The sequence below is a fragment of the Vulpes lagopus genome, chromosome 21 (assembly GCF_018345385.1).
Source record: "Vulpes lagopus strain Blue_001 chromosome 21, ASM1834538v1, whole genome shotgun sequence".
In the NCBI taxonomy this organism is placed as follows: domain Eukaryota; kingdom Metazoa; phylum Chordata; class Mammalia; order Carnivora; family Canidae; genus Vulpes; species Vulpes lagopus.
The window spans coordinates 7143181-7155202 of NC_054844.1; the positions used below are offsets into that span (position 1 = coordinate 7143181).

Genomic DNA, 12022 nt, shown 5'->3' on the forward strand with positions numbered 1-12022 from the left:
ATAAAATCTTTTTTAAAAAATCTTCAAACATGTGCTCTTAAGAGTCTGTGTGAGCATTTTTAAAAAACATTTTAGTTCTTTATTTGAGAGAGAGACCATGAGTGGAGTGGAGGGGCACAGGGAGAGGGAGAAGCTCAGCAGGGAACCTAATGCAGGGCTCTATTCCAGAACCCTGGAATCATGACCTGAGTAGATGCTTAATGACTGAGCCACTCAGGCGCCCCGGAGAATTTCTTTAGTATACATGCCCCAGAGCAGAGCTGTGGGAATAGCAAGTATGGATATCTAATTTGCATAAACTGTGCCAATTGCTCTCTGGGGTGCAACTGACCTTCACTTGAAGGAAGAGATGTCCCTTCCACATGAAAGAAAGCCAGGGGACTGGAGAGGGGACAGGTAGACAGGGGCTTGAGTGCATGGGGCCTGGAAGGCCATCTTAGGGATTTGGTCTCTATCCTAAAGCTTCCTGAAGGGAAGCTATTAAGGATTCCAAGCAGGGGTATGTTATGTCATCACATGTGATTATGATCAGATTTAGGTTTTAGAAAGATATTGAGTTATCTGAACAAATATATGTCCTACCAGCAGCAGATTGGGGGCCTCATATTCTGCAGCCCTGTCAACACTTGGCATTATCCAGATTTCAAATTTGTCCACTCTAATAGATATGAAGTAACACGCATAGTTTTAATTTGTATTCCTCTGATATAACGATTTTGAATATTTTTAATGTGGCTGCTACTCAATCAAAATTTATTGAATGAGCAAGAGAATCAGCCCTTCCCTCTCTGGACACATGCAGAAGTTGTGCCCTCTGGTTTCTAACTAATACATGATTTAAAGATATCCTCCCCCAAATGTCACAGTCTGTCTGTCATTTGGGCATAACCCAAAAGCTTGCTTTTATTTTTAGAAAGAAAAAAAAGAAAATCCTTGCCGGTAGGTGTATAATCAACTTCTGACCCAGACCTTGGCTTGCAATAGAGCAAGCACTCTACTGTGATGCCTGTTTGATGACCAGACAACTGGCCTGAAGACACCTCATCTCCCACCTTTCCTGTGCCTCCGATATGCCTCCTGCCCTCCAAGTCACCCCAGCCTCGTACCCTCTGGCTTCCTTCCTCACCATACTACTTCAACATGAAGTCCACCATGACCATCTGATCGCCAAATTCAACAGCCTCCTCTCCATGTAATGTGAAGAGTTCAAGAATCCCTGGATTCTATCACTTGCTAGGTGATTTAGGAAAGTGGTCATCTCTCTAAGCCTCAAATTCTTTACTAAAAAAGCAATGCTTGCCTCCTAACAGTGTTGTTTTAAGATCCCAGGAAGAAACACCCCAAAAATCACAGCTGGACAACTGCAGTAAAATGACCCCCACGCTCAAACCAAATGATGTTATTAATCCCCTGCTTCCTTCACTTTGACCATATGGCTCTGCCCTAGTTATGGATTTTTGCTGGCCTTTTTCCTTTGGCCTCTCTCATAGGATCCTCTTTCTCTTCTCCTGGCCCTCTGATCATCCCCCAAGCTCTGGACTCAGTCTCCTTTTCTGCTCCTTGGCCCACACCCTTGGAGAGCTCTCTACTCCCATGACTATACCCACAAATCTTGTCCAGCATCAAGTTCCAACTGCACCCATCATTCTAGCAACCGTTTCCATTGCTCACCAATATGCCCTCTGGGTAACTCAGTCATCTCAGCTAAGACCAAACTCATTATCTTCCCTCTACCAACAAGCAAGCAAGAGCCCTCTTGCTTTTCTGGTCCTCCCTTGCATTCCAGTTCAGAGCCTCAGGGCCATCTTCAGCAACCTTCCCCCTGCCCCCCTCCTCCCACACACACATGCCTCCAGACTGTTTACTTGCTCTCTGTTTAAAACCTCTCAAGTCCTCACCCTATCTTTCAAGGACCCTCAACATCCCTCCAGGCTTCTCTTCTCTTCCCACAACACACACTCCCCCAGAGGACTTACCATGGGGACGAGTGAGGGAAGACTCCCTGTGTGCTTTAGCTCTGGGGCCTCAGCTCCACCCCAAAGCCCCCATCCCATGGGCCTACCCCACACCCACTGCTAGAATCTTCCTCAAATCCCAAGCTACCTCCTGCACTGTCTTCTCCAGTTCCTCCCAATTGGAAGCAATCTGCCCACTTCAGATGAGTAGAGATTTTTATGTCTACAAAATGGAAAACCTACCAAACAATAGTTATTTCATCTCAGCAAACATTAATTGTACTTATTTTCTGCCAGAAGAGTGTCAGGTGCTGGGAACCAGGGCCTAAGATACAGTTTCTACTCTTAGGGGAGGCCACAGTCCAGATGGGAGATAAAACACATTTTGCCAACATCCAAGTCCAATGACAACCACGATTTTACTCCAGGTGTCATCAACTTGCTTCGGGTACCAGAGATTGGGAAGGACTACAGATTCATCTCACTAAGTGAGGAGGAAAAGCTTCATGCCAAATGTGCAGATCTTGTTGGGACTTTGATTTGAACAAACCAATAATATATAAAAAGACATTTTGAGACAGTCAGGGAAAAGTGGAAATGGATGGAATATTAGGTGTTATCAGGAATTGTTGTAAATACTTAGCTTAATAATGATATTACTATTAGGTTTGGTTTTTTTCAGTGTTTATCTGTTAGAAATACATAATGAAATATTTTCAAAGAAATGACATAATATCTGAGATTTTCTTTATTCCAGCCAAAGAGGGGAGAAGGGGATAAATAAGCATGGAAGAGTGTTAATAATCACTGAAGCTGGGGATGGATGCCTGAGGGCTCGTCACACTATTCTCTCTACTTTTATGACTGAAATAGTCCATAATCAGGTCTCCCTAATAGACTATCATCTTCCTTGGGACCCACACTGTGTCTTGTTCACCTTTAGATCACCAACCTCTAGGCTAGCACCCAGGGCAGAGAACATGCCAAGGAAGCATTTGCCCAACAAAACATGTTACCCATTTCTCCTGTGACCGTGACAGACCATGAAACCGACTTGACCGGCAAAGGGCCACACAAAGCATGTGGGATTGGAGCTGTTTTTCAGGGAAGTGCATGAAGCAGGTCAGGATAGCAATGCACCAGTAAGGCAAACCTGCTGTGGTCTGTTTTCACTGCCAGGAAGCCAAAGGGGAGGGGACAGGGAGCCCTCCCATTTACTGTTCTGGAAAGGGAAACTGAGACCTAGCACAGGCAAATGGGAAATCCTACTGGCACTCTGCTCTAGTTTCCAGCGACGTAAGGAAATCATTCGAGCTGGGTGATGTCCAAGCTTTGTTTCTGACTTGCTGTGCAACTCAGGGCAAGGCACTTCCCTTCCTGGGCCTCAGTTTCCCAACCGTGAAATGAAGGACCCAGAAGACCATTTTCCTGACAAGCTCCGCCATTCCTGAGGTCCCTGGTCCTGCTGCTAGCACTTACCACATGGTGTGATGGTCTGAGAAGATGTCTTCAGGCTGAAAGATCTCACCATCATAGTAACAGGGACACTGAGCCTTGGGCACACAGTCTCCCCTCTCGTCCAGGTACAGCCCTGGGGGGCAGAAGCAGCCTTCCAAGCAGACCTCATTGCAGTCCTCCTCCGGGTAAGAGAGGGAGCGACAGGTCATGTTGCAGGGGGTCCCACACTGCAGGTACACCTGGCCCTGGGGGCAGCTCAGCGCTAGAAGAGAGGGTAGAGGAAGGAGGGCCTCAGTGGAAGCATGGAAACACGCCAACACCAAGGACTGTGGTTCTAGGATTTGGGCTGCCACCCCCTGCAGCTGTGACCCCAATTATATCTCTATGATCACCCCTTTCTTTCCCACTATGAGCAAAACTGGATTTCAGGCTCGCAGATGTCTATGATAATAATGGATGCACACAGTTTCCCCTCTGCTGAGCCAGAGGGCTCCTGCCTTAGCCATCTCTGAATCCTTAAAGCCTGGGATATCTACACAGGGATAAGGAGGATTTTGACACTATGAGTATTAAAAAGAACTGAGAGTGGCAGGCAAGGGCACTTCTCCCAGGATGATGATAATTAATTTAGCACCTGCTGTATACCCTGCTCTTCACACAGCTTGTATACCTTTTATGCCTCTCATTGAGCTAGATCTCATAGCCCCCTTCCTAGAGGGAAGAGAATGCAAACATAAACTAAGTGACTGTCAAGATCATGCCTCCCAGGCAGAAGCAGAGGCAGGATGTGAACCCAGTTTTCCATGACCCAAAAGCTCATGCTCTCCACCATTACGCTCTAAAAAGGAAACCACCCCTTAGGAGACATGCTTTCAAGGTGGCCCACAGAGAGCAGGGCCACCCTTGTACCTGCGCTAGCAAAGTAGGCCACCCCGCCTCCCCACTAACCCCCCCTCCCCCTCCCCTCCTCTGGCCTCCCACAGAGAAATAGCCCAGCACACAGGAGCCAAGAGGATGGGTGGCAAACAGCAACACAGGGAAGCCAATGGGCTGTCTCCCAAATTCCTGGGTCCGAGCCCCAGTTCTGCCATTAGTTACAAAGTGACCTAGAGCAGTTTCCTTGCTGGACCAGACTAAAACCCACCCGGGGTTGTTGTGAAGGTTCAGTGCACCAACCAGGTCTGAGTAATGCCCAGCATGTGGCAAATCCTCCCTGCTACGTTATCGTGATGATGAGTGGGGAAACAGCCCCAGCTCAGTGGGCTCCAGAAGGGAGGGATGGGCCAGAGACTGGGTCTTCCAGTGCCTACGAAGACCTGGCACTCCTGGATCCTGGCCTATTCCCATAGGCACCCCAATGATGAAATTCCTTATGGGGGAGGGTGGGGTACAGGAAGCACTTTGCCCTTTCTGAAGGCTTTCCCATTGCTAATCAGCTGCTGTCCGAGAAGTGAGAACCTCACTCTGAGGACACTGTTCCTAAGACCACTGGAATCCTTCTGCTCTCTATTGGAATCCAGTTCTACAGTAGAAACCCAATGGCAGCACGTGTCATGGAAGCTGTAAAAGGAAGCTCAGGCCAGGAACCCCGGACACAGGGGTGAGAACATCTGGGGAGCCCCTGCAGCTCCCACTTCCTGCAACTGGTTCTGTGTTTGAGGGCAGCTGAGAAGAGAGGGGACTCTGTAGCCATATTAGACATGGATTTTTCTCTGAACCAGCAGAGAGGTTGGGGGCAGTGAATGGGTATTCAGAGCAGGGTGGATTAAGATGGGGTGTGCTGGGCAATAAAGATGCAACTCACTTTTGATCCATCAAACCTATGATAATAAGGTCACATTTAACCCATTAAGGAGCAGCTGGAGCTGAGAGATTTTTTTTCTCTGACAGACTGTGGTCCCTAGAGCTGGCTTAGAGCCATAATGGATTTCTCCTTTGGCCTTCTTCCCCAGAAGCAGCAGTGCACACCTCAGTTTAACAGGTGTTTATTGTGTGCCCACTGAGTCCCAGGGGCTGTGCTAGGCTCACAGATGCAGCAATGGTAAGACTTGGTGCCAGCCTGCAAGGAGCCCATGGTCTCATCATGTTACAAGAAAAAAAAATGTGCGTGCCTCTGCCTCATCGCCTCACAGCATCCCACAAAGTAGCTGCATGATCAGCCTTCACTCTGTGAGCATCCCCAGTTGGTATGAGCTCTCCTTAAGGATGGAGTTAGTGGGTTAGGGAGCTCTGTTCATTTTTCAAGAGGAAAATGCCCACCCTCCTCGGGTTCAGGCAACTGGGGCCATCTGGGCAGCCTTTGTCTAGTTCACCTCCACAGAAGCCCATAGAGACAGAAATGCCTTCCCAGGACCCCCACAGTTTCTGCCTCCCTAACCAACTCCCAGTCCCTGTTCTCTCTTGTTCTGCTCCCAGTGGAGGTGAAGGAGGGCGGTTCTTTTGAGATTACAGAATATGTCAGTAAGCCCTCAGCTTCTGAGGGACAATGTCCTAAATTAGGAAACCCTTCAGATGCCCTAGCACACTGATAATGAAGAATCCCTAATATTGGTGGACAACCACCATAATATGGCAGACAACCATATTCATGAACAGTTGTGCCATTCCTCCTCATTACTTTGCCCAATTTCTAAACAGCAAACCCCAACGAGGAAGCTAAATTGTGGAGGGCGAGATGAAGAGTTCAAGGCCATAGAGCTGGGAAGTTACAGTTCCAGCAAGGCCTCAGACTCCACTCCTCCAGCTGCTGGCCATGACACTGTGGCGTCCTGGACCCAGAGGGACAGGGTAGCACAACTGCATGCGTGCATAGACATGGTATGGGCACTTTTGTCCTTACTTCTGCCTCTGCTCCTCTTGTTTATGACATTGCTTAGACTCCAAACATGAGTTGGCTCACTGGGCCCCAACAGTGACACTTCTAGAGCCCTCGTCCTTTCTTTTCAAATACATGATATATTATAGCCTTTCACCATTTCTCATAGCTCCTATTTTCCTGCTTCTGCCGGGATCACTAACATTTTCATTTCTGACCACATCTACTTCACCCTAAAAATCAGAGTATTTATGATACCTCATCCCAGAATATCCTAATTTCCATCACTACCATTGTCTCACCATGGAACAGCTCTTTTCTGCCAAGATGGTGCCTTTTTAAAGCCCGGTCAAGTACACTGCCTCCAGAAAGCCTTCCTTGGTTGCCCCTGCATTAATCTAATTATCCTTTTATTCGGTGTGACAGCACCTAGTAGAGAAGCAGTTTCCACCTATGCCTCAAAATGGTAGAGGGTTCAGGCTCTACACCACTGGCTTTGCCTGACCATACTGGGCCACCCAGCACATGTTCCCAGAGCAGCAGCACCAACAACAAAGTGAGTGCCATGCAGCCGCTCAAGGGGCCAGAATGTTGAGCGGATACCAGCTCTGGTGGCAGAAATCTAACATGGCAGAGTGAGACTCCAAAGTCGGCTGTGGACAATGATGGCATCCAACTTGACATAACTTCATCAATGCCAGAGATTTGGGCCAGAAGTCCTCTGATGGTTGGCCTGGAGTTATAAGCGAAGGATTGGTAAGTGCGTTCCCCCACTGCCTTCCTGAGACCCTCCTGCGTGCAGAGACCCTTTGGGATCTGGGACCCATTCTCCCTGCAACCGGGCCATACGCGTATCGAACGCTAGGTGGCAGCAGCCACAGGCAAGCTCTGCTTGCAGCGCCTGCTAGGTTCTTGGCGTCCAGGTAGGGGGGTGCTGCTCGCGCTGCCAGAACAAGCCAGAAGAATCCCACTGTCCTGTAGGGGAGCCAGTCCCCACCACCGTGTCCTGCTGGAGATGGGAGGGGAAAGTGGCTGCACATGGACAGTCCTCGTGACCCAGGCGCTCGGGCCCGGTTCTGAATGCACTAACGCAGAGACAGTGCTTGGAAAAGGACGAGCCGAGTGCAAGGCACCCGAGGAGGGCTCGGCTGGGCCGTGGGGGGGGGGGGGTGCTGGCGGCCAGGGAGGGCACCCACCACAGAAGCCGGGCTCCCGCCACGCGATGTGCACGCCCCTCCGGGCACAGGCTGCGGCGTAGTTGGCCACGGCGCTGCAAAGACAGTCTCTGCCGTCGGAGCAGGCGCAGACGTCGTAGCGGCAGTTCTGCACGTAGGGCTGAGGACCCACCGCGCGGTGGCAGGGCTCGAACCTCGGGGCGGTCAGCAGCGCGCACGCCTCCTCCGCAAACCGGGCTGTGGCGGGACAGAGCAGTGCGCACGCCGCGAGCCCCGCCCCGCCCTCGGCACCCCCCGCAGTGCCCCCACCAGCTCCTCCCGGGCTGCGCTCCCTGCCAGCTGCCTGCCCCGGGCCTCTGGAAATCAGCATGATTTTTCTCCTGCAGCCAATAAACGTTTCTAATTACGTTTGGCTTAAATGCAAATAAACTGCATTTCCAGGGCGCCACAACCGCTGACGGAGAGGAGAAATAGTTCCATGATGGGCTGAGTAAGGGGAGGAAATTAATGCGGACCTGAAATGCTGCCACAGATAAATCTGCCACTGGCCACCCCAGTGCATTTATCTAACGATAATTTAATTCTGGGGCCGTGTGGCTGCTGCCCCGACAGACTGAGAAGATCCAGGGACAGGAAACACGGATTATTCTCCTTGCCCAGGGTTCAGCCCCCGGGGGGCGGGATGCGCAGTCGAGGGACTTTGAGGCGTAAATGATCCAGAGGCAGATCGTCAAATGCTGACGGTACAAGCAAAGTGCCCCTGCCCCCCAGCTCGGTGCGCCGCGCCCTGGAACGCCCTGGAAGCCGCAGACCTCGGGGGGAGGGGGCTCGGCCAGGGCCCCCTCCCCCGGGCGTACGTACTCTGGCGCGGGTTGAGGCTGCAGGGATCGCTGTGCTGCTTCTGCAGGTTGTCGCAGGCCCCGTGCAGCTTCCAGGCGTTCCCGAAGTCCTGCACCAGGGGCTCCGCCAGGCCTGCGGGCGTCACGAAGTCGTCCCCCCGGTTGCCGTTGTAGTTCCCACACAGGCCGCACGTCTTCCCCGCGTAGACCGGGGACAGCTGCGGGGAGAGGCAGAGCACCGTGGGGCCGCCGCCGAGGCAGCCGCAGCTTCCTGTCGCTAATGAGATGGTTTTAATAATAAAAAATAAAAATAAAAAAAAGACACACTCCCTGGGTGAAAAATAAAGACGAATTTAATAAACCGCAGCTAAGCCCAAGGCTGCAGGGCAGAGGGAGCTTACTGGGGTGTAAGCTTAGCATTGGAAACATGAGGCTCTTGTCATTAATTAAGAGTCAGAGAGCAGGGGCGTCTGGGTGGCTCGGTGGTTGAGCCTCTGCCCTCAGCTCAGGTCGTGATCCTGGGGACCTGGGATGGAGCCCCACATCCAGCTCCCCAGGGAACCGCTTCTCCCTCTGCCTGTGTCTCTGCCTCTCTGTGTCTCTTATGAGTAAATAAATAAAATCTTAAAAAAAAAAAAAAATCAAAGAGCAGTCCTGCCAGAAGGGTGTGAGAGATCATGTAGCCTCTTACAGATAGGGACACAGATGGGGACACTGAGTCCCAGAGAGGGAAAGTGCCTGGCCTAAGGTCACAGAGCAGGTGGCAGAGCTGGGACCAGCAGCCAGGTTGAGTCGCAGCTCAGCATGCTCTGTACCACCCTCGCCTGTCAGGGAGATGCTGGAGCTTACCAGCCTTGCCACCCATGAGAATCAAGTGTGAAGTCAGCACCTCTTGACCCCTTTACTGAACACTTGTATCTGTCACACCTGCGGTTGTGTAGCAGGCTAAGTCCATGATAGTCCAAGTCTCAGAGCTCACATTTCGAGACAAAGAACACTTTCCCAGCTGGAGTTGACTCAGCCACTATAAGTCATTGGAGAGAAAAGACCATGAGCCAAGGAGGACTCTAGGGGGTGTGATCGGAGGAGCCAGGGTCAGCAAGGTCTCTGGGGCAGCCTCCTGTGGGTGACCAAGACGGTTCTGAGGATCCAACTCCAGGCCACCAGCATCTGGTTTGTTCTCCATCATTCTGATCCCAAAGTGCACACTCACGGACAGCTTGGGGCATCAAACCTGCCTTTCACACTCTACAGCTGGGCGCCTCCACCTGTTTCTATTGAGAGGGCCCTGATCCAAAGATGGAGCCAGGGCTGGGACCCCAGAGTCCTAACTCCTGCTCTGCCGGTGATGAACATGGCCGGATGGCCTCCCGGGCTTGACACCATTGTGCACTAGGACTGGGCTCCGCATGGTCATCTCTAGGAGTCCCTTCCAGCTTCCAGCTATGACTTCACAGGATGCAGGATGAACAATCTAGTGGAAGGTTCTGGATCCATATAAAAATGCACCCAAGGAAATACCAGTAAAAGAAAGAGAATAGGGCAGCCCAGGTGGCTCAGTGGTTTAGTGCCTGCCTTGGGCCCAGGGCGTGATCCTGGAGACCCAGGATCGAGTCCCATGTCGGGCTCCCGGCATGGAGCCTGCTTCCCCCTCTGCCTGTATCTCTGCCTCTCTCTATATATATCTCTGTGTGTGTGTATGTCTCATGAATAAATAAATAAAAATCTTTTTTAAAAAGAGAGAATAATGTTTCCTTGTTTGCTTTACAAATTTCAGGTGTTGCCACACTAGGCCCTGAGGCCTTCCCTGCTGTCACTGTTTAAAATGTAAAAATGGGTGGCTCAGTGGTTGAGCATCTGATCAAGTCCCACATTAGGCTCCCCAGGCGCCCCACAGGGAGCTTTACTTCTCCCTCTGCCTATGTCTCTGCCTCTCTCTCTCTGTGTCTCTCATGAATAAATAAAATCTTTAAAATAAATAAAATAAAATGTAAATCCTCTGACCCTGACACTTCTTATCGCTTTCGCTGCTTTATTTACCTCCTCAGGATTTATTACCTTCTAATATGTGATATAATTTACTGGTTGGTTTTGTTTACTGTCTGTCTCCCCCAAGGGGAATGTAAGTGAAGCGAGGCAGGGATTCTTATCTGTTTTGTTTCACAGTTGTAACCTAGGCCTCTCAAATGGTGCCTGCGGACATTCGCTAGATGTGTGTTGAGTGAATGACTGAACGAATGATTAAGTTCATGAATGAATGAGGTTCTCCTGAGGACACAGGCTAAAGGTAATGCCAGAGGTCAAGGTCAGGCCCCAGCTGAGCAGTGAAATCCATGATGTCTTCCCTCTCCTCATCCATGCCTCAGCGCCCTCTCTTCTGCCCTCATTCCCAGACTGTGAGTGACCTCATGCCCCCCAAAGTCCCTCTGGTCACCCCTGGGGCCTGCTGTCACACTATCCCCCACTAAGATGTGTCTTCCCCCGTCCCTTCAGTCCCCTTGGCTTGACTCAAGAGCAACCTCAGCCTTCAGATCAAGAGCACCCTTTCTGTGATATGGGAAGTTACAGAGAAGGTGGAATGGATGATGGCAGGGTAGGGGGCACCCTCCCTGAAGACCAGGGCACAGCAGGTGAGGGAGTCCGAAGACCTGAGTTCTGGTCCTCACTCTGTAAGCAAATGACCATGAGACCCAGGGTGAGTTCTTTCTTGCTTCAGAAAGGGATTTTATTTCTAATTGCAAATGAGAGGCTGACAAGAAACTCTCCGAAAATCTTCCTGCTGTGTGGTCTGTGGTCATAGGTTGATTTTTTTTCAGATAAGAGAGGAAAGTCACTAATATGGAACTCTCTCCAGGACTCTATGACAAGGGAAAGAATACGGTGTCATGAGGCAGAAGAAACCAGGATCTCATCAGGAATGCCCAGATGCCCACCACAGGATTATACCAAGGACTTATGGCACACAGGACCTGGGGCACCAGAGGGGATTCCCCAGAGATCCTAGGAATGATCTAGGGCAGCAGTTCTCCAAGTGTGGTCTTCTCAAGGGGTCCATGAGGCCAAAACTATTTTCCTAATCACACAACAACGTTATTTGGCTTTTCCCCTCTCATTCTAAGTGTGCAGTGGAATTTTTGAGAGGCTACATGACACATGATGTTGCAAAGGATTGAACGCAGAAGTAGATGTGAGACTCCAGCTGTCTTCTATTAAGCCAGCCATTAAAGAAATTGGCAGACATGTAAAACAATGGTATTCTTCTCACTACTTATTTTTGTTTCGGAAAACATGGCTATTTTTCAAGAAAAAATGCTGTTTATATTAACACGTAGTGGGTTTTTTATTGTCATTTTTTGCTTAGGGTTTTTTATTGCAGTGTCATTGACATATATTATTATATTAGTTTCAGGTGCAATAGGTTATTATTGTAATTTTAAGTGAATTCATAAAATCCATATATTAAGTCTCTGATTTAATTTCTAATATGATAAATACTGACAGCTATAACCTTCGTAAAAGATCGGGGTCTTCAGTAATTTTTAAGCGTACCATGGCGTCTGAAGACCAAAACATGAGAGGCACTGGTCTAGCAGGAAAGGCCCTGCCCAGAGAGCTGGCCCGGCTCTGCTGCTCTGTCCACCCAGTCTGGAAGCCCCTGAGGTCCCAGAGCCCCAGAAGCCAGAAGCCCCAGGGCAAACCAGGGTCCCAGAGACAACAAACACCAGTCTTTCCGAAACAAGAGAGGCCTGTTCCTCCCTCTGGGGGCGCAGGGCCCAGGGA

General features: G+C 50.2%; 1 protein-coding gene across 1 annotated transcript in view; it reads right to left on the reverse strand.

Moving 5' to 3' along the window:
• Positions 1–12022, reverse strand: part of VWF (von Willebrand factor) — a 137009-nt gene that overhangs the window by 77287 nt on the left and 47700 nt on the right. The window contains exons 14-16 of the mRNA XM_041735719.1: positions 8265–8460; positions 7425–7640; positions 3435–3675 (exon numbers count right to left, since the gene is read on the reverse strand). Coding sequence (XP_041591653.1) covers positions 3435–3675; positions 7425–7640; positions 8265–8460 — 653 coding nt within the window. The remainder of the gene's footprint in view (positions 1–3434; positions 3676–7424; positions 7641–8264; positions 8461–12022) is intronic.